The following is a 26990-nucleotide window of genomic DNA, read 5'->3' as shown; positions in this document are numbered from 1 at the left end:
AAAATATATAAATAATATATATATATAAATATAATTTTCATATTACGAATACATTGCGATAAATGTACATAACACTGCTTGATCGATAAATTAAAATATTTTTAGATGCATTAATAAATATTTTTAGATGCATTAATAAAATAAGTGAAAATTATTTTACGCTCATGAAAACTGACATTACGACTAAGAGACAAGTATACGAAGTATTTTTTATAATATCAAGTGTATGTACGAAATTACTTATATATATACGTGTATTAACGTAAGCTAAACAAATTTTTTAAAGAGATCCAAATATTAAATTTGCCTAACGATAAATGGATTCTCCAAATAATCGTTTAACAGTTTCCCTGGATAAACTGATCCTGGGTTATTTGCATAGCGGTATCGAATAAAGCTCGCTGCATTTAACGCGTGGTACCGCCTGCGGTACCAAGTGTGGCACGGTATCTTCTTGAGATTAGTATTAAGCTGCACCTTATCATACTTTAAGCTCGTGCCGTACACCGGTTGGGAATATGTTCCTGCGAGCCGACTGGGACCGGTAAGTTACAGCCGGCCAGAGAGGAAATGCCGGAAGGAAGTTTCGGACGGTGGGCGACAGATTTGTCGACGTCGTTGTCGGTGTCGTCGACGCAATGAACGCTTTTGAACACCGGAAACGCCATGCGTCCTGAAAGTACGTTTCTACGATATAGATCCGAGAATAATAGGATTTACTATGTTACGAGTAGTAGAAGCGAATTAGTAGATTACGTAATTTTTATCCTCATTCAACGAAGCGAGCAGCTGCGTTCTTAATCCTTTCGTATGCTGCGTATAAAAACTATTTTACATTTTTAGTGTAATTACGTACTATATATTGTTAAACATTTTTTTTATATAAAAAGTAATGAGAGATTATTTTATATAATTATGTTGAGTAACCACTGTATATACAGAATAAATATATAAAAATTGAGATAACTTATTACTCTTTTTTAAATAAAAATAGAGAAAAATAATAGACAAAATTTTCTATAGCTTAATAAGCTTTACCTAAAAGTACAATTAAAAGTACGATTCTATTGATCAAGCTCTACACCCGTATTTTTTATGTCACCACATATACCGTGACAGAACTTTTCAACGCCATCGCAGGACCATAAGTGCCGTTCTCCCTTCGCTTATTATCGCCAACAATTCTCGCGTTCTGGTCACGAAGGCATTGCCTCGAGTTTTGTGGGAAATCGGCGAGCCGATTCCGCTTTCTCTCTCTGCTCTTTCGCATTCGTCCGCTTCTTCATGCCCGTTGAACGACTCCAACAAATTTCCTGCTACGGTCGTACGTTTCGATATCGAGCGCCGTCGTCCTCACGTCTTCCCGACCACACGTGCGATATCACGTAAAAATAACCTTCGATTTGCTACTATCGAGAGAGAGAGAGAAAGAGAGAGAAAAAGGAAGAAAGAGAGAGGAACCTGAGCGAACAAGAAGCGAACAAACGGTACGTGACAAACTCCACACTCTGCTGTTTCGTTCGGAGCAAGCGAATGAGCGTCGATGCGCGGGGGAGTCAGCTGATAAGACTCAACGGCGATTCATCACTCGGCGATTATCTGGCTGTCAGTTCCGGTTCGGTGATGGATCAAACGTCGTGTTCCGTGTTGCCGTGTGTCGCGGCGAATGTTTTTGCCATCGCGACTTATCCGCCCGCGAGATATACGAGAACGGCTGCAGATATACGGCGCTCGACCGATTTAGCTTGAAATTATTATCCCGAGATAAAGTTCTCTCCGTCAATTTTGCTTGTGGAAAAACGTCACTAATCACAAATCGAAAATTATTTTAATCTATTGCCTGCAGGCATTTGTGAAATTAAGATCATCGATTTTTCATCGTTATACTTTTTAAAGCCAATGACATAAATTCGTTTAAAAATATGTATGTGCACTTTTCTCTGTTTATATAGCCAATATAATTGTCAAATATTTACATAATTGTTTCCCATCAAATTGGATGTATGATAAATCTTATAAACGATGAAAGATTATAATATTTCTCTCTTTAATAAATCGCAGGATTATTCCTTTTTCTGTCAGTGTTATTAAAAGATAAACCCGATATTAATTAGACAAAAAAGCGAACTGTTACGACGATCGTAGAGACCTGCATAGAAATAATCCGATGATAATAACTACACTGCGTTCTGTGGTAAATACGCAAAAACGCGTTTCTTGTAGCGATTAGACAGGTGGTCCATTTGAAACTGACTTCACCAGAGTCCCCAGACTATCCTCAAAGTCTTATTTAGCGATATCTTTGATTGTGCACAAGGATAGTGAATATGCATCGTTGCATTTCTCGACACTTCGTCCGCTTTGGTGCGCGCGCTACGCACGCGTGAACGCACCGCTGCGCGCTATCTAAACGCGCCAGTAATACACGTGCCTGCTTGAACAGCTGAGACACCCATAATTATTCCTCCCGATTCATGTCTCCCCGTTAACGACCCTCGCTTTGGGCAATGTCAAGTCTTAGACTTCACAGCGTCTTACCTTCGTCTGCAGGACTTGCCTTCTTGTGTGCGCACGTGCACTCGCCTTGTAAAATCTAGCTTTTGGAGAACGCGCGCAATTTCATTTGCAAACACGGCAAGCGTATCCTCATCTGCCTTTCGAATTTTTCGCGTCGACACATCGACGTTCGAAGGATGGAATATTAATTCGCGCGATGGAATATTAATTCGTTCCGATCGAGCGCGGACACGTTTACGCCTCGCAGCCACTCGAATCCTTTTTCATTTCACCGTGTTTTCCATCGAACTGTTGGATCTCGCGTCAGCTGGCCAGTAAATAAATTCGCAATTCCGTTGCCCCCGTGGAAAAGCGCAGAAAAAAATATTAATTGGCAGTCACACTATTTATCATCGTAGAGTTATAAACAAGTCGAGCGTGCATAAAATTCAGTGTTTCGAGAATTTTTAAATTTATATAGGGCATGAAAATTTCTTCGGAACACACGCATTTCTCCAAACACAGATAAACCAATAGATATATCAGTGTATTACCGCTAATCGTCGGTATAATTTCGCGCGGTGTAATTTTTTAGCTGAAATCCGTACGTGCGCCAATTTTTTCGAGATAACGCGCAATTTTTTTTGTTATTTGCCACAAACAATAGGTCATTTGGGATAAACCGCGCCAGCAATTGTTACACAAGTTCGCGCGATTCGAACAGGGCGACGGACGCGACGGTGTGTGTCGGTCATCGCCTACAAATACTCGCGCGATTCGTGAACCTTTATTTGTCGTCCGGATGCCAGTGCGCCGGGAAAGTACCGCCGGATGTTGGACAAGTCCGAAAAGTCCGCGTATCCGACCGCCGGATGCTGTCGCCGTCGCCGGCCGCGTGCGTGTCGAGGTAACTAATTACTCCTCTTGGTATTGATTTTACGGCCGTTGCCGGTATCTTGTGGAAATAAAAAATATTGTTCGTGCGCGGATGTAACGACGACGAAAAGTCGGCTGAACCGGACTTTTATCCTCGTTAATCTACGTCGAGAGTAGTGCGACAACGACGGCTACATCGATCACGAAATCCACTTAACGTGCATTTTGATAAGTCATCGCGATGTTTACTTCGAGCCGGACATTTCCGCAAAGAGCATATTCCTGTTATACTGTTCAGAGCGTCTCTGAACCATAGATTTTAATAAACTTGACGTAAAAAATTTGCAAGAATTTCAATGGATACCATAAAAGTCGCATTTTTCAAATTATTTAGTATTACGTGTTTCAAATGACAAAAGAAATCAAGTTTTTAACTTTATACTAAAATCTAAAATATAATCGTTTGGAAGTAATTGGAGACTTAAAGATTTAATTGCTCATCCACGCTTAATTCTTCATCTATTCAATTTTCAGTGTTAAGAGTAATATCATAATTAAATAATCTATCATATTCTAATTAAAGCGCAAATTCGCAAATATGATGAGGAATCTGTGACAAAAAGATTTGTTACATTTACCGCATACCACATGCTTATGTTACACGTTCGATGTAAATATAAGCAAATATGTAGCGGCAATTTCTCCGCGATTAATTCTCAGTTCTTAAGAAGCAAAACTATACTGTCACCCACACTTGCCACAAAAGAGTCGGGTTAATCCAAAGAATTTTCTCACAAATAACATTGACCTCGCTGAGACCAGTGCCAAAAGCGATTGTCCGTCGAATTATCGACTTCGGCATTTGCGGCTTGATTGCGGGATAACCACTAAAGTGCCGGACGATTTGGAAAATATATATATATATATATATATATGTAAAGAGAGAAAGAGAGAGAGAGAGAGAGGAAGAGCACGGGAGTGAGAGAGACCGGGCGATAGATACAAATTGACGGACAGAGAACGAAGGGGAATGGAGAGTCAGTATAGGTACCTGCTGATAAATATGGTCGGCAAACTTCTATCCATCTATACGTGCAGAACGCTCTCGTTGTTCGCATCCTGCACAAATATCTCATCGGTAATTAAGCTCCTGGCCGTAATTCCGACTAATTAATGGAGACTGATTGCGCGGTCTTTTATCGGGATTGTCCTCAATGTTGATTTTATGCTGTCGTACCTATTTTCTGTACTGACAAATGCTTTGACTTGTGATTAAATTAAAATAAATTTGTATACAAACGATTCTTAATGATGATTGTTTACAAGCAAAGATTCTCAATATCTTCCGAGGTTATTAAAAATCAACGATAATTACTTTATAAACAATAACTTTAAATTTCTACTATTCTTCTTATGCAAACATTTATTTCTAAATAAAATAGTTAAACAAAGCATCTCTCTCTTCTTTCTTTGAATATGTATAAAAAACCGAATGATTTATCACATATCGAAGATAGAGAAAAAGAGGAAAACGAATTAATTAAAGAAATAAATCCAAATACAATAATCTAGTTCGCAGGCAATTTCAGTCCCGGTCAGATCTTTTAATGAAACTAAGTAAAATAAATATACCGCTTTAAGAAATCTCGTTTTTATCTATATCTGTTCCTTTGTTTATATTACGAGATAAAATTGAGATGTATAAAACATTTAATATAAAAAGTAAACTGCTTCATCTGCGAGATATATCCACGTTTCTTCGTTACTGTAATTTTATGAGATCCATGTATCGTAGAAGCCGCGATGTTTTCTTTTATAATTTATAAAAGCAAGCAAACTCTTCTCTCGAAAAATGCTATATCAATAATTTTTAACATTAATTTTTAAAAAAACACAATCCCAATTTTAACGTTTAACATTTTTTACAGTTATTCTTTCTTGACATAAATAGAGTGTGTGTGTGTGTGTGCAGAGAGTTAGATTAAATTAATACTAAACTTAAAATTTAGAAGATTAAATAAATAGCGTTACAAATTATTGTTTTCTTCATTAGTCGGAATTAGAAATATATTTCGTTGGTACAGTATCAATCACATAGATTAATAGCGACACAACCTAAGATTTGATAATGAATTCGTGTGATTAAGAAATCAAAATTCCACGTGAATGACCGAAATTGTTGGCGAGTCGGGCGGCATTACTGATAAATCGACAGAACTTCACGTACATCATCAAACCATAGACTTTCTACCCGGAAATATTCAGATACCCTTCAACAACGCACCGTTGCATAGTTGTCCGAGCAAAGTTTACGGCGGATCTCAGAGTCGATGTTCGAGCCCAGAATTAACACACCGCTATAAAGTTTCCGCAGGGAATCCGATTACGACCGACTATGGTAAAGTTCTCGGAAATGGATTTGCGCGTGAAAGTTTCCAAAAAGCGTTAATCGATCGATCGGCCATATGGCCGAGATTTTGAGCGGTTTTGCGTGAAATGACCCATTTATACCTTTTGTGATAAGAGTCGTATCGTCTAATCAATGCTCATCGCTAAATCATTATTAATGGTCAATCGATTCTGTACTCAGGTATACTGTGAATATAAAACTTGTAATTGTACATGGATTATTATGTATATGCTCGTCTACGAGAAGTGCAAATAATATTAAATTGAATAATTTGATAAATCGACAGAACTTCACGTACATCATCAAACCATAGACTTTCTACCCGGAAATATTCAGATACCCTTCAACAACGCACCGTTGCATAGTTGTCCGAGCAAAGTTTACGGCGGATCTCAGAGTCGATGTTCGAGCCCAGAATTAACACACCGCTATAAAGTTTCCGCAGGGAATCCGATTACGACCGACTATGGTAAAGTTCTCGGAAATGGATTTGCGCGTGAAAGTTTCCAAAAAGCGTTAATCGATCGATCGGCCATATGGCCGAGATTTTGAGCGGTTTTGCGTGAACTGACCCATTTATACCTTTTGTGATAAGAGTCGTATCGTCTAATCAATGCTCATCGCTAAATCATTATTAATGGTCAATCGATTCTGTACTCTCAGGTATACTGTGAATATAAAACTTGTAAATGTACATGGATTATTATGTATATGCTCGTCTACGAGAAGTGCAAATAAGATTAAATTGAATAATTAATACGAATAAAAATGACATGTAATGTATCAGATGTATACGAAATATTTAATTATCTGCAAATAATTAATAGATAATGAAAAACCTTTGTAAAGGTAGAGTTTTAAAAATTCTATGCGGGATATATATTCTCATAAATCCGTTAAATATTAAATATTTAGAACATGTAATATAATTATCTTTTTTTTACATACCTATCATCTTTATGTTGCAATTTTATTAAAGCGAATATGTAAGATTTGTTTGGTAGAGATATATCAATACCTTTCAAAGTCTCGAATCTATTTATCTAGGTATAAATATTTCCCCTCTTTTCTTCGAGGAAAAAAAGAATTTTCCTTATTCCTGCAGATAAATTTTAGAAGGATTTCAGCGTAAGCTCTTCATCGAGATCGACAAAGCTTACGCTCGACATTTTCTTTCAATGCTCAACAATGTCCCGGTTTAGATGAGCATAACATAAAACGAGCAAAATAAAAATAACACATGTTAAGCTATATAGCTTCACTATATCACATCAATGCACTGGGATGTGGTTTTCGCGAAAGTTCGATGTACTTTCTAGCAGTCCACGGTTGTATAGTCGAACAGTCGAAGAGAAGTTTACGCTACGTTTGAGGCTAAATTGGATCACGAATTCTCGAAGTTTCCACCGGAAAATCCTATGAGGATTTCCTATGAACTGAGCGCAAGCTGAACAAACTCGCGAACAAAAACGAGATTTAAATTTTGTATATAGTATGTACAATTGCTTTCCAATACACACATTAATTTCGGCGTTATTAAAACGTATAAAAGTATCTTATTATAATACAGATTGCTTCATATATTTACATTCCCTTCCACACATATATTTTAATTCAAATGAACTAATCAATTTGTAATAACAAAATCTTTAGAAGCTCGCAATTTTTCCTTTCACGCGCGACTATTTTTATGTTTCGTACAGTAGATATTATTATAATGCGTAACTGCAACGTCATTAAAGTAGAACGACATGCCGAGGATGCGGAAGCCCGGAGTTAACTATTCACCCTCTCGCTAACCCATTTTGCAGAAGAATCTCCGAAATTGTTCGCATGTCAAAAGCCGAAACTTTTCTCACTGTTACGGCACGGTTCGCAATTTTGTACAATGCGTATATATTTTTTCTATTTCTCTCTCTCTCTCTCTCTCTCTTTTGAAGAATTATTGAGGTGCGAGATTGTACGTGCGCGAGAGAATCACGAATTTTTGCGTTTTCGCGCTGTGAATGCGTCGTGCGCTTCGAAGTTATTCTTTCGACGAAAAAGCCAGTCCGGGTTGGCCTTTTTCAACGCGTTGATTTACGACGCCATTTCGTACGCGAAAACTGTCTTTTGCGATACTACGAGCGAGAATATCACTGTTATAAATATCATCGTGCGCCTTACATTCACTGCCATAGCGGAATTTTATAGTCTTTTGTTTATAATTTATAATTTTATATTGATAAACAATGTTAATAACCGCGAAAAATATGGATTTTTGCACTTACCTGATTGCCATGCTCTTTGCCTTTAAATGATGCCATCTCTGGTTCATTTCATCCAATCGACGTTGCAGCATAACAGCGTCATCTTGACTCGCTAATGAGCTCAATAATTTTCGTCCGGTGCCGTTCAAAGATGCATAAACGTCTCGGTGCGTTTCGATTTCCGACTGAAGATCCTGCAACAAGCAGGAGAAAACCTCCTTAGATCCTTAAGAACGAGTTTGAAAGATATTGCAATAAAGCAAGATAAAGCGCGTTCATTATCTTCTAAAAAATAATATATTGGAGAAAAATATATTAAAGAATGCATAATGATATTCAGTAAAGCACATGGTATATTTTCTGCCAAAAAAATCATAAATATTTAGATTAAGTCTTTTATCAGCATTTGCAATACAATTTTTACTAAAAATTTCTTATAAAATATAATTATTTAGATGGCAAAAATAATTTGAACGTGTTTCTGGAAATATAAGTTAAAAAAGTACATGAAGAAGTTTTTTTTTCAATTTTAGAGAACTTGGTTCTTTTTATGGAAATGAAGAGCATTCGCGCGACAGAGGGAGAATGCATTCGCGGTGTTTCGTCATCGCGATGACGTGAATTGCAGTCTGCGCGTGGATAGAAATGATTTATATACGAGTTTCCATGTACAACGGTAGTATACGAGTATGTCGGAACGCCGACATGCAATGCATGCGCCAATGAAAATAAATCGGCGCCGATGCGGAGTGAATTAAGAAATATTCGCTCGCGTCACGGCAAGAACAATAGGATTTGTTTTACTCTCTTTAAAACAGCTATGTATGCTTCGCAATTAGAGACCCAGCCTTATTTCATTCTATATTCCTTATCAATATAAAATTAGACAAAAGATTCTATTAACGCAAATTTTAAGAGAAAATTTTCTCCATACTGTAAAAAAATAAAATTTATTAAAATGTCAATTAATTTAGAATTGCAAATAATTACATGATTTATTTTTATAATTGACGATTTCCCAAAATATAATTTAAACTGACACAACTAATTCCTAATTGATAGTCCCAATTGATGTTGGTAAAATTAATATGATATAAAATCTCATCAAATATTTAAAATTTAATTGATGACATTAATAGTTTAATGTTTTAATATTGCACGCGTAGACTATTCCATATTAATATACACGCGAAAATAAATATTACTATTAATAATAAATATTATCGAAAGTATATATATATATATCACTCGTCTAATCCGGTGTAGAAAACATTCGAAACTAAAAAATGTTCTCCAGAGAAGTAACATGCGATAGCAACGACGCTATGAAATCCATGAAATATCTTTCGTTCCCGTTCGCTACGGCGTTGTCTTAATCTGAAACCGTCTGCCTGTCAACGACGGTCGTATACTCCCTTTTCAAACCTCTCTTTCCTCCCAACCCTCTTCAATTTTTGACACGCACGAATTGAAGGCTGCAATCTCGAGAACGATTCCAACTGGGATTCCCATCTGAGTCGACGATCGACGGGTCAGAGCGAGATATTTTTCAGCTGCAGTTTCCGCGCGAATTGACACTGGTGACACCCGGTGTGCATCGCGGAGACACGCGTAATGAAAAAAGAAGAAAGAAAGCAAAAACGGATGGAAGGAAAGGAGGAGAGACGGGAAAAAAGGAATAAATATATCGGAGTGTGGATACTGCAACGCCCGTGAACCGGCTCCGGAAAATTGGGCACATCTATCAAACTGGGACCTACCCGACGACGAGCGAACTGTACGTTCGTCGAGCGTTTGAATAGGTAACGTTTAATTGAAGCTCTTGGTGGCAGCTTGCGCGGAAGCTAATTTCGTTTAAACCTCGACGGGCACGTGGAGCTCTACTCTACACTTCAGTCTTCGAAATTTGCAGATTATAAATTATTATATCAAGCATGTGTGATAAATAGTCACGACTAACAACAAATATTACGATGCCGGAAAATATTTTTCATAATTTTAATCATTCGGTCACATGTATTAAACATTGTTGCCTTTTAATAGAATAACATAGACAAGAATAAGGATATATAAAAGTATACAAGCGGAATACAAATTAACTAATTCCTTAATGTATATATGTGCATACAGTTATATATAAAGTATCTGATATTAGATATTATAAAAGTAATTAATATTTCTACAGATTGTAAAAAAGAAATATCTTAATGTTAACCAATGTTTACATAATATATGTTTATACCTTTGCTAGAATTACTATCACAAATTTTTGTATTTTAATATTAATTGATATGTCAGTTAATGTTGATTTGATGTTAATTGATATCCGTGTTAAATGAATCATATTATACATTATTAAATAGGGATAAATTATTTATCCAATAATAATTGTAAATAAAATAATCCTACGAATAAATTCATAAATTTCCGTGATGCAATTTTATTATGAGAAAAAAGCGTTTAAATACCGAGTATTTTTAAAAGCGGATAAAATCCATTTCGTTGCACTTGTCAGTTAACAACAACTTCGCGACATTGTATCAATGCCGTTGCGATGTCTTAAGAATGCATCCACAATGTCGATTAGATTTTTCGCGCTAATGGAACTTTCTTAAGACGCCATCGTGGCGGGCTAGGTATTAAAATGTTCAGGGATGCACCAGGGAGATGGCTCGGAAAAAAAAGCGAAGTACATAACGTTTTTGCATTACCTGTCGCAGCTCCCAAGTTCTTATCGCGGTTCACCGTGCAATTACGCAAATGCGTCTTACTGGATGTGACGTCACAATGCATGATAATCAGCAATACATATACAGTCGGTATATACAAAATAATGTTCTAAAAGGCTTATTACTTTTATGGATTTTTTAACAATCTAATTTAACTTTTAACGAAAATTTCGGTTACAGATTCTTTATGATATAATAATTTCTTAAAATTTAGTATCAAATATCCTCTTTTAAGAATCAACCATGCAAACACATACATAAAAAATATTATATATATATTTTTTTAATGTTAAATAAAAATATAATACTTTCTCTCTTTGTAATTAAAAAGAAAGAAATTTATATAATTAAAAGATTTTAAAATACTGTACGCATATCTTTCGCATTATAAGCAAAAATATTACCGCTTCCGTTGAACTATTTTCTACAAACGATTTCAATACCGATTCGCACACATGTTGTGCATTTTGTCATTTCATGATTTACAATGCGATATATACGTCTGATAATAAAATCAACCAGCGACGTCGTTAATGACATACAACCGACGTGACGATAGCACGATTTCGCTTTTTGCTTTATCGACAATTTAATTAATTCACTCGTCCCTGTTCGATCTTTGCACGTCATTCATTTAACGTCGATCGGCAATTATTTTAATTTTGCGATCGACTGATATCCGCTTGGAAAAAGAGGCAAACGTAACGCCCTTTTGGAGGAAGTAATACGAGGAATACTAATTAACCCACGATAGTATAATCTTCCTAACGAATGGCATAATATATGGCTTATCTTTTAATTAGCCAATGAAATATTTCTGTTATTAACTCAGCTATGCGTTGAATAAAATCTAACGAAAGATATCCATTTTATTTAATATTTGAGTTGTCCTCGATGTGTCGCTGTTTCAATCAAATAGAAGTTAGAAAAGCAGAAGTTAAACCTAATCATCTAGTCATTTTCGCGTTAAATATTATATTCGTGAATATCTAACTAGAACCTAATAATCATCTAAATTTACGCTTAATATTCTCAGTCACATAAATGCGGTAATTAAATCAATTCCAGAAACTGTCGTGGAATATCTACATTTAATTAGAACCGTGAAACTAAACGGTTAATCCTCATTCAATTCTCCACGGGGACAGATGCAATATGACGCCATGTTCAATTAAAGACGGATAATGCAATGATTTAACGTTATAATGAATACGAGTAGAAGTAAATTACCAAAGTATAACAATGTTTTATATGAATAATCCGATATCTGTAATCAAGTATCTTATGACAAAAGAGAGAAATGAGCAATCGCATTTTCAATCATATAAAACTTTATTATTAATTCCGCTTTTATACATACTGAAATATTGCTGTAAATCCATAATTTCTAAATTTGATGTAAAAGGAAATCAGATTCAAATGGAAGCTTGTAAACATTCTACAAAAGTCATATTGTTCTTTCCGCGCAAACGCTCGATATTGCATGTTATAAGTATTACTGTAATAATTAATAATATCACAATTAATGTGCGTTTGCTGGTGCATCATACATATATTGTTACATGCAATATCTGATATGTGTATTCGATATTACACATCAACTAGTAATTGATAATTATTATAGAGAAGAAATTTGTGATAAAATAGTTTTAAATCACAATTTCAGAATAATATTTTTATCATGATTACTTGTGTGCGAATGTTACAGTGAGCGATGTTAATAATATAGCAATAATTTTGTAGAAAAAATCATTAAATCAGTTTTCTAAAATGTGCAATACAATTAATTTTTTATCGTGACAGAATTGCTCATCTGGTAATTAGCAACATCCATATCGGAAAGTGGCTCGAGCCCGAAACGCGCGATATTGATTTTGTCAAAAGATTTTCCTTTTCAGCAGCAAAATCGTCAAAGTGCGGATTAAGCGGATAATCCCGATAATAATATTGGTTAAAAATTTCTGATTACTGAAATTATATCGAATTATGAAAATATTATTTTTTCCCTCGCGGATTAAAATACCTAAATTAACTGTTTTCGTAATTAATATCATTTATATATATATATAACGTGAAATGATATTAATTACAAAAAAAGTTAATTTAGGTATTTTAATCGAGGGAAGAAATCATGTTTTTATAATTCAATATATAATTCCAATATATATATATCACTTTTACATTTCCATCAAAAATATATCTTAAAATAAAAATATTCGCGTTGTGCCTCTGATTAAAATATCATCCTGACATTTCATCGATCGCGAGTTATTAAGTAATCCCAAGAATCTGTCAAACTAAACTACGCGAACTAATTCGCAATTCTTATCTGCTCAAGCAGTTATTGGATCGTATCGACCGTGAAAGCCTCGGTCACGGGTGGGTTCGTGGGGAGCGAACGGTACATACCGTTCAGGAATCGGAAGGACGAGCATAATTCAAGAGGTTTCGGCTACCGCGCCGCTCAGAATTCCGTGTGACGTATTTAATGGGGAATTGGCGGCAGCGATGGCGGCGGGGGCCTTAATCAATGTCTGTTACTTACGCGGAAGGTGCCGGTGACGCGTGCGCGCCACCAACGGAGACTTCTAATGAGGAATTGCCAATTAGCTTCAGAATGACGAGATTTCGCGAGTAACACTGGCTCACTGTACGAATGGCCGTGTCGTTCATTTAGCGGAGAAAAGAGCGACGATTTATTCGTATTAAGAGTATGACTAGACAAAAGTCCCGGTAATGAGAGCCGGTCTTTTATCTTTTTCGTAGAATGGAAGAGCTGAAGAAAAGTCAGGCTCCTATCTGTACTCGTATTTATCTCTATAATGACTGACTTTCGGGCTCCCACATCTGCAAGTTAATTTAAATCGCAATTGCACTGGTTAAAACAAAAGAAAATTTAAATTAAAATTTGAGTTTAAGTAAACTCGATTATAAAAAGCGTATAAATTTATTTTCTCTTGCGTAAATTTATATTTATATACATTTAATATCATAAATATAAGTTGCTCATAGCTTTTCTTATTACACACATATACTATTTTAATTTTGAAAACAAATTTCTATATCTGTTATCGTCATATTAAAGCAATTGTACTAGCAATTATATATTAAGATAGAAAATTTTATTTACGCGTAAACATGTATTTCCGTATTTATTTTCATACAACTATGTATATCTATTACAATAGTATCGCCTATATTTCATTTCTGGTCCATATTTCGTATCGCGCAATAATCGATTCGATAACGCTGAGCAAACACTGAGAATATTGTATAAATCTTTACCTGTTCGAAGAGATGCAACTCCGCCAGTAGAGTATAAGATATGTAGATATATCGTGCATCGTCGATTGTTTTTTGGGCACGTATCCCTCGAGAGCGGAAACCCTGTAGGGTGGCACGCCCCCCGGGCCAGGTGCCCCCCCTGGGTACACCCCCACGATAATCCACCGTAATTACGTATCCCAAAGTCCCCTCATCACCCCACTGTCACTCTTGGATAATGCGTCTTTAAAGAACGTTTGACAATTCTCTTCTACCTCTTCACTTTCGATGTTCTTATCAACAAACATCTCGATACGCTTCGAGTCAAACCCCCACTATTTTCGCTCATCTCGATTTGCACAGTTTGAAAAAACATCTTCGCTCGCGGCAATATTATTAAGATATTTCAAAGTTTCACTAAAATCGTTCTGAACAGCGTTAGCTGAATTCATTTATAATATCACGATCAAGCGAATATGCTGAAATTATCGTGTAGGAGTAACTTATTCTTTTTTCATCTGTCTAATGTTGCGATAATAATTTGTAATATTTTGTTATTACCAAAAAATAACTTTCTTTTATGATTTATTTAATGTATATGAATGCGGAAGAATTTACAGATGAAAAGATTGTACCGTCAAAATGATGAAAAAAGAATAATTTTCTATTAATTAATTAATAAATATCTATCATTACTATAGTTGAATATTTTAGCTTCTGAATAATAAAATCTTAAATATTTCCAAAGATATAATAATCATGCGTTGAAAGAGAGAGAGGGAGAGAGTAAATTGATGCAAAGTTAATGTTTTGTTATTAAATATTAATGTTTTTTGAGAAAGTTATTTAAATTGTTGAGATTTAATTGCTCTAGAAATTGAAGTACTTGTCATAATACGCGGGGCAAGTTTTCTCTATATTTGTACAACATTATATGATATTATATATAATTCTATCATCAACGCTAGTTTCGGACTGCGTAAACTTTGACACCTCTGCGAAATATTTCCTTTGTGTTGCAGCACGGGCGTAAATTGAATCTAATATGGTTATGTGAGGCAATAAATTTATGCAAAGCAGTTTAAATATCCCGTTAATATAATTTAATATAATTCATGGTCGCATGAATCGCATTAGAAACTCTATGTGGAACTAATTCATAATTTAGTAATTCCGCAATTAATTCATTATTACCCACAAAAACAGCTATATTTGACACAAGCATATTTTGTTGAAAACGGGATATATTTGTACATTATAATTAGTAGATATATTTGTACGTTACAATTATGAATTTACAGATATAATATTCATAAATAAAGAATCGTTTGCATATTCAAAGTTCTGAAAAATCAATCATTTTAATTAATATAATTTTATGTGATTATTAATTTATTGATATGTACTATAATATCGTAAATATTTCATTGGAGGTTTTATCTCCGCTTTGTAATATCAAGTTCGCGTATATATGTATGCAGAGTATAAATTTATATGATGTTCACAATTAATAAAATTTCTTCGCTACAGAGGAAATATGAACAGAAATAAGTGCACTCCAACATTTAAATATACATTTACATATTTTATTTCCTCCCATCGTAGCGGATATATAGAAACGCCTCGACAGAAACTTTCGAGATAGTTTTGCAAAGCTTCAATGAATTTTAAGAGAATTTTAAGCAGTTCCGATCAATGCATTCTAAAGTCTCTCGAAACTGCTTGGATTGCCAATTTTATTTATATTTTCATACACATTTGTTGTCATTTAGTTATCGTTATTAAAAATATTAACAGATTTGTAGCGGTAAATGTAAAAAGTGTAATCGTCCAAAAATACTAAATTTGTGAAACGCATAAAGCGGGTAAAAAATAAAATGTATTACAATATAATTTCATTAATTATATATGTACCTAAGTTTCAAATATTTTAAAAATTCTTATTAAGAGCTTATATAAAAAACTATATTGCTTCATTAGTGTTTATAATATAAATAATATAGTTACAGCTTTGATAGAAGTTTCATAGAAATATCAGAAAAGGGGCCATTTATTATTGAAATTTATTGCTAATTTTAAAAAAAAATGTTTTAACATGAGTATTTTATTTTTGCAATGAATCTGATAGTACGCATCTCTAAATGTTCTCTTTAATTCAGTTTAACGAATTGTGGATTTAAGTGCAAAAATTCGCGCATTGTGGAGCAAACAAGAGATAAAATATAAAAATACTCGTCTCTCCGAGAAAAATGGAAATAACTGGTATTTACTCTCGGGATATGAGCCGTTTTCAAACGGAACCATGAAATTGTACTCTTAGACGGAAATAAAACAAGTATATCAGAAAGTAGAAAATCTCCGCTTCTTTGTATATGCTTTATGTATATATACGGCGAGGCGGAATCACTTATGTGCATTGAGTTTTGCGAGCTTTTTAAAAAAGTATTTCATGTTCTCCTGAAGAAATGCTACAAATGTGAGAAAGATTTTTACTTTAGTGCATTCTTTCTTATCTTTTCGTCAAATTCTCCTCTAAATATGTAATAATGTAATTCTTGACTATTTAAAAAAATCAAGAAAAATTTTACGAATTACATATCTTAATAAGAAATTTTATAATTCTGTTTTAATAAAAAAAGATATATCAATTCAATATTAAAATATTTGATAATACATTCGATATATTAACCAACAAAAAGGTCTCAATAGAGATAGTAACAAAGGACTGCGTCACAGAAAAAGCGAATTTGCGGGTAATCCTCTTACGGTACATCTTTCTTGTAAGAAAAATTTCGAGTGCTCGCAATTGTATACAGTAGTCGGAAGTAGTTTGACCTCCATCTCGTTACTGAATCAATAACGCGTGTCCGGCGACGTCGCGGGTGAAATGTGTCGCGCATTCTATCGGATTAGAAAGCACACCATCGAGCACGATCGGGACTGATCGAAATAAAATATACAGCGCGAGAGAAAACGGCGGATAATGAATAATGCATGCGGCGAACGGAGCTTGTGGTAAGTAACGAGGCGGATTTGTAAAGCAGTTCCGCGTCCAGCGATTTAACCCCCGCGCATCCTCGATGAACCAAGAGTAATTTACTCGCTTCGTTTGGATCGTGACGATGAAACGGAATTCCTGATATCCGGGTCACAATCGGGGAATTAAAATAAATGCCCGGTCGTGGTAGCGAATGCCCGACGTACCGTTTCCTATTGACACTTTCGGTCCGCCATTGCTCTCGTCGGGAAAAAAAAGTGTCCTTAATTTTATTCCATCTCGAGAAAGATCCGTTTCAAATGCACGCCATTTAAAGGCTCTTCAGTCGTTGTCGCGCTTACTATTTCGGGATTAAGTATAAGCAAGATCGCGGTGTCGATAACGATGCCAAAACAAAAACTCCGTAACTGCGCGTTTCCATGTAAATTAAGCGAGCCAGGCAAATCTAGATGTAAGAAGTTTGAAAGTTTCGAAGTATCATTACAATAAAAGTATTAATAAGTTACTTCCATCAACTAACTCGCACAACTTGTAGTATAGAAGGTTCGTCGATTCGCATTACTTGAAATACAAACTATTTATATTATGCCTTGATAATTGATAGAGATAAGTAAACAAGAAATGGGAAGCGAACAAGATGTATTACAGAATTATTTGTTTGCATTATATCTTTCATTATAAAAAGAAATAAAATTCTAAAGTATTTCTCTCTCTTTCTTTCTTGGCGAACTGTTCAGAATTTTCACGGATTCAAAAGGTGAAGTCAAAAGTTTCAAGCTAATATATTTCCATTCTACAAATTTTTTCGATTTTAAATTAAGAATGCATTTTCTTTCATTATCAAATTATCCTGAATAAGAAATCCTTTTAAGTAATCCAGAGAAATTTTCAAAGTCATAAAAAAGTACGGAATTTTCATCTCAGATTAATAACAATCTTCTCAATGAAATGCAAAAGAACCATGGAACTCCGAGATGAGTTTAAAAGGAATTTCCAACTTTCCTTTATTAGAACAAAATTTTTCGAAAGCGTAAAAATCGAAAAATAATCAAATCATAATTAAATTTCTTATTCATTTAAAAGATAAAATTTTTGCAAAATTTAGGACAAGCGTATGAGATTTCTCATCCGTGAATACTTATTTCAAATGTTTTGAGAAGAGAAAGAAATTCAATCTTTTCTAAATAAATGATTGATTGAGACAAATGAGTTAGCGCAGTTCAATGCTAATTCAGTGTTCCTATCATAAATAAATTTATATAATGATTATAATCACATGCGCAGTTCTGAAAATTACTGATCTAAATGATGTCACGGCAGAAGTCCACGATTTACGCCAAGAACATCGCATTTACGGTTACATAATCTTCCTACCGAATTCAGGAAGAGCGTAATTTGCCGAGTGTCTTGGAAAGCCCCGTCGACGATAGCCTACTCCTCACTTATTTCGCGAATCACCTACGGAGTGGCTCCGATCCCGGTTACCAAGAGAGATCCGCCATAATGCCGGCAATGATGGTAGCAGCATTTTAGCAGCAACAGTAGCTACCTACTGGCTGCTGCTAGAGGCTGATGGAGAAACGGATGTGCGAACCGTCATTGGGGTCGGTACCGAAACCAAGAGTAGATGGCAAGAGAAAGCGGGGGTGGCAGGGGGTTAAGCGGCTTGTGGACGATTAGAGAGCGCCGTAGCAACCCTCGTCACGCTCTAGCTTCATCCCCGTCGTCGATCAAAATTCGGCTACCTCGCGAAACAGTTAAATGCAAAATACTCGCCGGGCTGCTCGCCTCTTTTTCATCCGCTCGACTCTCCCGCCATATACTCCACTTTTTTGTGTTCTTCGGGATATCGTTAAATGCTTTCGATGGGATGGCGAGACATCGTGCTAATGTGAACGCGTGGTTATCGATCGCGGTGCTGCTAAAGATATGCGGTGTATAGGGTGTCGTAGGTGTTAACCACATTTTCCTTTAAATATCCATTCTGACAGATTTAAAGCTCATCTGTTTCTCAATAAATATCTGTGAAAGATCAATATTTGTCGTGTATCTCTCTCTTTTAAATATTAAATAATTTTATAATCAGAACACAAATAAAATTTCTGCTACATTTTTATATGTATGAAATATTTATATATATAAAACATTGCTCAATGATAATTATCTATAGAAAACAGTAACATGTTTTTTTTTATATCAGATGACAATTTTGTAGGGGATACATATGTATTTACGAGCCACGATAAAAACTAGAATCAGATAATCTTTGCATCATAAACGCGACTCTATTATTACTCTATTTTACCGCAATCCCGATTCTAAAATATCGCGCGGAATCACGATTACCGGAGGTGCGCTTCCATTTGCGGTAACAATAGATAAATATCATCAAGTCTGCCGGCCGATCGATTGTACCAAAGTAACACTGTGAACAAGCCGATCTTCCTTATGAACATTGAGTTTCCACCCTTGTACCAACGGCTATCTCGCGAAACCTACCGGGTCGAAACATGACCACATCGGATATGAAACTTCCCTTTTGAGATGATGATGTCCATATTCGTTGCTGGCCAGCATTACAAACTTTGCAATCAATCTTCTTTAAAAAAGGGTCACAAAGATGGATCGATTGTTGAACAATATACGACCAAATATAATCAATACTGACATGTTTCTTTGGTACAATAAAGTTTGATAATATATCGAAATTTGATTTTCAATTTTAATAATTATTACTATTATAAATCATTACACTAAAAAATTAATTGTAATTATATATTAATTTATCAACCTAATCTAATATTGCCCCCTAATATCACGCGAAAATATTTTTACTTTGTGACATGTAAAATAAAGTAAGAAATAGTTCGCGAGAAATGGCGAAAAATGTACGTGCACGAAGAATAATAATGATGAGAAATCTATCTCTCTTTCTACGAGCGTCGGACACTAGCTAGCTTCGAAGGATACTTTTTTATGTAGCTTCTTACACGGAGTAGAGAAAAATCCATAAAAAAGTAGTTTTACGATTTCGCAGGAGAATAAAAGTAATCGATCTAGTGCTCGTAATCGAGGAAATCTCGTAAAAGGATCGAAGTATCTCCCACGTCAGTTTGTTAGTACTCTCTACTGTCATAAATGCACGGTAGTTTCATAAAAATTTGCATATCCACAAAGATTATTTTCTAGATAGTGTGGATATATTTTTCCCGTAATATTTTCGTAGCGTGTCGATTTAATTAAATATTTCGACATACTTTTGAGATTGCAAATTCTTACATATATTGCAACAGCAAGAAATATCTACATATATCTGTTGCACGAAGAGAACTATATTTACATGACACAACTTGCGGTGAACTAAATAAAAAATGAATTGATATCTCAGCGGCTCGAAGTATCACTTATGCTCGAAAAGTTTACCATAGCGTCGTGACAAATGATCGATTGCTTTCCAATACTCGCCGTATTATTCCGACATTACGCGCGTGTATTATCGAATTATTCATACTGGTGTTCACGATACATCTCTCTGCAGGTGGCAAGTGAGGGCTATTAACAAACATTCACGCTTTACAGATCGCGGCACACGAAACGAGCGCATCGCATAGCAACGGGAGAATAATTTACTGGAAACTCGGAAATTTTTGAGTGGCTGTAAATGACGGGCGAAATGCCGCTTCGTATGCTTCGCCGCTCGTAAGTGGCCGATTTTCCTCTGCTCTTTTTTTCCCCATTCGAAGGGATCTTTTTGCTTCTAAAGATCCATTAGACTCCACGACAGTCCGTGTCGTCGGCGACTTCCCAGTCTTTTTCTCTCCTCTTCGTCTCCTCCCTCCCCCCAATCTCTCTCTCTCTATCTCTCTCTCTCTCTCTTTCCCATCGCAGTTTAGTGAGTGCTGCTTGGATTTCGACTTTTACGATCGGCGAACTGATATTACGATTTCGTCAATTTCCCGAGTGCTTGGAAACAAACTCGCAATCGAAAAACTAGCTTTTAGTTTGCCGTTGAATTGATATTTAATACTTTTAAAATTAATTCCAATAACTTTCATAATATTTAATTCGTTATATCTTAATATTTTCTAATATTGCTCTTGTAATCTACACAACAATTTTTTTCTACAAATTCTTTATATATCCCTCAAATTTTAGCATTACATCATTGAAAATATCATATCTTTTTTTTTTTAAATCTATGGAAAATAATTAACTCATTGTGATACACTGGAATATTCTGACAGGTTTCCGTGCATATTTGATATTGTTTCTCAATTTAATTTAATTTTATCATTTTAAAAGATAAATTATATGATAACAAATTAAATTAAATATCTGATCTAAACGTTTGAGTTGTACAGATTCTATATGCAAAGCATATAATACTATTTCGCGCGAACATACGTGTTTACAATCTTCCTCAGGAAAATCGTTCGATGATTTAACTACTTTTCGAATTTAACGACGCGCGGTACCTACTGCTTGAAACAGTAATAAAACTTGCATGGCTGTTCAAATTTAAAATTAGCACGATGAAACGTGCCGTCGATTGCATTAGGAATACATAATCGTGAATGCGCCGTAAACGAGCTGCGAAAACACAGTGCGGATCGATGTATGCATGCTGTTGAACACGGAATTGGGACATCCGCATATGCGGAGACTTGGGACATCACGTTTTCCGATGTCACTCTTCCGGATTACCAGCGTGCTCGCGAATGCGTACCGACGTGTACGCGTCCGATTTTACAACTCTCTGACGTACCGTATCCTGAACGTATCCGAGCTTTTAAACCGCCATGAGTGGTAAACGCATCGATTTAATACGCGGGAATATCACGAAACTATCAACTGTATAACGGTGTATAGTTATCACGGAAAAATGAACGCGGAGAAAATGGCAAACGATTTCAATCAATTGTTCTCCATTTAGTATTCGTCGCGTTAATACAATGGCGTTATCACTTACATAGCGAATAATAAACAGCTGCTAAAATTGTGCAGAATAAGAAGCATTTCTGTGAGCTTTACGCGTCATATAATATACCTATAATTTCTGACTGTTTAATTCAGATACAATTTTCTAGAGATATTCGTGCGATAATTTCCGTATCGATTCATTAAAAGACCAATAAAGCATTTCTGAAAATTCAATTCACGATAATGATAAAATACGATCATAATTGTAACGAGATTATACCGTTTTGAACTATAAACTTTTTACGAAATCGCAGCGCATTTTTTTTCTAACGATGTTATCTCGGAAAGCTATACAAGATGATAATAAATTTCATTTACCTTCAATGTCGTTCTTTCATTTGTGCTTAACGATCAGTAGAAGCACGCTACGCGTTGCTCATTTTACAACGGCCTCATAATCGGGCAGGAATAAGCGCACAAAATAGAGAAATATCTCCAGCAAGTTCTTCCCCAGTGAAAAAGAGAGAGAAAGAGAGAGAATCGAGTTTTAAATCCTGACGATTCGATTCAATCGATGTAATTAACGGATAACGTTTCGCAGCAGCAACGGCGCGTTGTTCTTGCTCCTCGTGAAATCGTCACGGTAGGTCGACGTTATATATGACGTCATGCACGATGGGTGCATTCGATGAATTAACGCCCCATTGATGTTCCGCGGCAACGATCCTAACTCGGATCAACGTTCGGAGATGCCTCTTGTTCGACGAGCTTCTACGGTACATCGCGCGTGCAGCGGTGCACAGGACGCAAAGCACGGCTCGTCAAACGGCAAATGAATTTGGCCGAGGGCACATTTGTGCGAACTGCGATACATCTGATGCATTAAGTATGCTAATGGAATCGCATCGCATTACCGCAGCCTAAGGACATCTATCAGCTTATGTCGTCTGAAATGTTGCAGAGAGCTTATGGCTCTTTGTACCATGTTTCGACAAAACCAAATGTCATCTGCTAATTGATTATTACACACATTACGTTAATTCGTAATTCGGAATATTTCATAATATTGGATTAAAAATATATTCTCGTACTGTGAGAAATATCTTTATAAATTGATTGACATGTGTAATTCTCTCTTTTTGTTTCTTTTCCATTTTCAAATCCGGTGAAAATTATTTCTATACACGATTCGTAATGCGTCGCCGAGATGTGACTCAATCCCACTGCCATGGCAATCTACAGGGTTATATTCCGTTACGAGACTCCATTTTCCGAAGACAAATGGTTTCGAGGCCTCGAAGGAGTCGTACGCTGCGAAGAAGGGTGTTCACCCCTACGCGCCCCGTTATTAAATCAACGACGGAAGACTCAATGACACGTCCTCAGCGCGAATCGAGAAACAAGTTCGTTAACTCGTTGACAAAGGTGCGATCGCAAAAAAAAAAAAAAAAACAAAGGTGCGATCGAAAAAAAAAAAAAAAAAGAGAGAAACTTTTACGTAATTATCTAAAAAGAACAAACCGAAATATCGGGGTGAATCCTTTTGGCTGGCTCACACATTGGGGCGTCACAAAAGAAATTCTTTTTTTCTATCTCTTTTTCGGAGAGTGCGTCGAATAGAACGAGCCCGTATTTACTCCATTCGATCCTCGTGGAAATAATTTTCACCGCACAGGTTAATAGCTATCAAACTAGTTTTCAACCGGGAAACTTGCAAATAAATGAAAATCTGCGCTATAATAGGCCCTGATCGTATTACCGTGTACCCCGTTGTGCAAAATAAATAGTGCTTAAAATGCGCAAGCTCTACCTGAAACGTCCAAAATTCAATTCGGTTTCCGGACTGGTAAAAGCTGACAATATCGGCCATCACGTGATGCATGTATGTATGCGTATACGTGCGTACAATGCGTTCGCGTGTAGCAGTCTGGCAATGCGCATAGAGGTTGGTTAGTTTGCCGCACGCAAACTACTGTGTGTGTTACGTTCGCGGACGTAGATTCGGTGAATGCGCATCAAATATGCCTTTTCGCTTGCTATGTACCACTATCCTCTACCAAATCCCGTCACTACTCTTCCCGGTACTATTCCGACTGACGGATCGATTGTTATTAAACCGCCAGTTAACGTAACCGACAAATTGTTTGCTGACTGCGTTAATAGAATATGTGGGATACACTCCATCACTATTGAAGAATAATTTAGCAGATTTTTTAAATTATAAATTAAACTAATTTTTTATACACGAGCCGTGTTTTAAAGATAAATATTTAATATTTAAAAATTTGTTTTTCAAAGACATCGTGTAAATGTATAATAAAAAATTTATATATATCTTAATTTATAATTATTAATAAATTTTAGCTAAAGTTTTTATCTCTTACAAGGCTAATTTGAATAATACTTAATATTGTAATGGAAATATGTTATTTAGCAATTTTAACTAATAATATAATATGACAATCTATTTTAATATGACGATTTATATTCGTTGATTCTTGCACACATCCAAAACGATAAATCGTGTTATTTACGTAACGTGATTTGCGAGTTGATTTATGCGATGAGAAGTATTGCAATTTTCTATCTTTGTTATCCAAATATTTAATTGCCTTCTTATTTAATTTCACGATTATTTAAATAAAATTATTCGTAAATATAAAATATTAAAATACGTTTATCATATCTACATATATTATCGTATATTATATTATATTATATTATATATTACTATATATTTGTATTTCCTAAAAAATAAATTGTAATAAATTTTTGATACCGTCTAAAGTGTTATCAATCGATTAAGCTTTTACTGATATGTTATATAGTAATATGTTTGTACGCGCTAGCACTTTAATTAAGAGAGAGAATAAGGCGAGAAAAATAATTATCAATTTAGATATGTAATGGTAAAACATGATACGATAAAAATGCACATTTGCGGAGTGTTTTGATTTATTCAGCCCAATAACGAGATCGATGCAAAATGAATTTCGTTCGGCAGATAAGCGGAATTTTCGTTGTATTTTATGCACAGAGTCAATCGGTGCGGAATTGGACCGCCAATTAGCGTTACTAAAAGGCTGTTCTATGAATTATGGAATACACCGTATCGTCGAATATACCAGATATTCTGGCATTTACGATATCACCGTGTTACGGTATTATACACTCTTCGTAAAATATAATTTCTTCTCATTAGATAAGCCACCTGCTCACTCTAATAAACAGACATAATTTAATTATAATATGATTTACAAGAAAAAAGAAGATGTAACATTTGTCTTTTTTTTTTTTTAGGAAGCGCGCGTCTGAGAAATAATTATGATGTACATTTTTGTCTCATTAGTAAAAACAGGGGATAAAACTTTGAAGAACTGAATTTCCTCTTCAAAAAACTTGTGCAAACTTTTCGTCTCGTTCCTTCTAAATATGTATATCGCAATGTTTCCATATTTCTTATTAAACTTGTGCCGTCAGCGTCAACTTATTTCGGTACGCTGTCTTAACGTTGTTTACAAACAATAAATTATATTTGATAACACAGACGACAAGAATACCGCCTGGAAATCTCAAAAAAGCAAAAGAAAAAAGGCTTATTTTTTCGATTTATAAATGTACATATCCGCTACCGATAACCGCTGTTTCCACTCGGGTGGACGAAGGCGTTTATACACTTTCTCGCGCTCGAGAAAACGCCACGAGCCGCAATGTATACATAACCGGTACATTCTGCAAACGATGTTGACGCACGCACACGCGTATGTAATATACGTAGTCATATGCGAAATCGGGAACATGTTTGTCCCGGACAGTTCTACGGAGCGTCAGCATAACCGGCAGCGGGACCGTTCATTTCTCAAGTATGCCTTCTCTCTCTCTCTCTCTCTCTCTCTCTCTCTCTCTCTTCCTCTCTGCCTTATGTCTCTTCTACCCTGCGGCGGTGTAAGTAAACGCGCCATGAAGGTACACAGGAAGAGAAAGATGGACGTGTTCTGGTGAGACATGACCTGCAGGCATGAATATTTATCGCGGCCACTTAGCAACGCTACTTCTCGACGGCTTGAGCTTGTAAGCACGACAAAGCTGAGATGCACGGGGTGCAACAGAAGTTGTGCACATTCTCTGAATAACGCGGCTATCGGGCACCGCGTATCCAGAAGAACGATGTTCGTATAGTGCCAAGACATGAATAATGTTTGGATTAAAGGCACACACAGCGGCGGTTTGAGAAGCATTCCAGACTATTATTTAATTTCCGACAGCCTCAATCTAAGATACTATAGGCTTAAAATCAATAAAAATGTTAAAAAAGAAGTGAAAGAGAGAGCTTATAATAATATCATTTTTAATAATCAATATTGTTGCGATTGATATTGTATGAATTTTAATAGTAAATGCTCGAAGATTCTACTATAAATCAATGTTAAATTCGCATCTCTCGATGTACTCTGTATATGAACTTTGTACCTGAAGAGAGAATAAAATTGAAATACCTTCTCTCTACTATATATTCGTATGACTCGTTAGAATCCGTAATTAACTCGAACGAGATAAACCGTCAAGGTCCATGAGAATATCCACATGAGATTATGACAAACTTTTCGAAGGAGCTTTGAAGTTGGATCGTTTATTCAACGTGATTTTGGAACGGTTATTAAGGAACACACACCGTGGTCGCTTATAGAATGACAGTGACGTTTAAGTCTTGTTCAACTTCGACCCCGAATGTTGCTAATGAACGATATAAGTACGAATCACGAAGTTGTCATTAACTCTGCGCGGTTAATTATGCTGTGAGAATAATATATACTTGCATGTTTAAACTTGGAAAATGACTTAATTATGCGCTGTATAAAGCAAATTTCTAGCATTTTAGTGATATTTAAAGAGAATACGATATACAAGAAATGTTAAGAGAAAAATCGATATTATTTTCAGATATTACAAAAATTAGATAATTATTTCGATCAATATCAGAAGCATTTTTTACGAGAAAGTATGAGAAAGAAATCTACGATATCTCTTTAGAAATATATAAGTATAAA

The 26990-nt window shown here is 35.5% G+C and overlaps 1 protein-coding gene across 1 annotated transcript in view; it reads right to left on the bottom strand.

The window, feature by feature from the left end:
* LOC115246347 (dystrophin-like) overlaps window positions 1-26990 on the bottom strand; it is a 467223-nt gene that overhangs the window by 90659 nt on the left and 349574 nt on the right. The window contains exon 41 of the mRNA XM_029825095.1: window positions 8053-8225. Within this exon, the coding sequence (XP_029680955.1) occupies window positions 8053-8225 (173 nt within the window). The remainder of the gene's footprint in view (window positions 1-8052; window positions 8226-26990) is intronic.

This window comes from Formica exsecta, unplaced genomic scaffold, assembly GCF_003651465.1.
Source record: "Formica exsecta isolate Colony F162 unplaced genomic scaffold, ASM365146v1 scaffold149, whole genome shotgun sequence".
Taxonomy (NCBI): Eukaryota; Metazoa; Arthropoda; class Insecta; order Hymenoptera; family Formicidae; genus Formica; species Formica exsecta.
The sequence above is the reverse complement of the archived record's forward strand: the minus strand, read 5'-3'. Positions and strand labels throughout refer to the sequence as shown.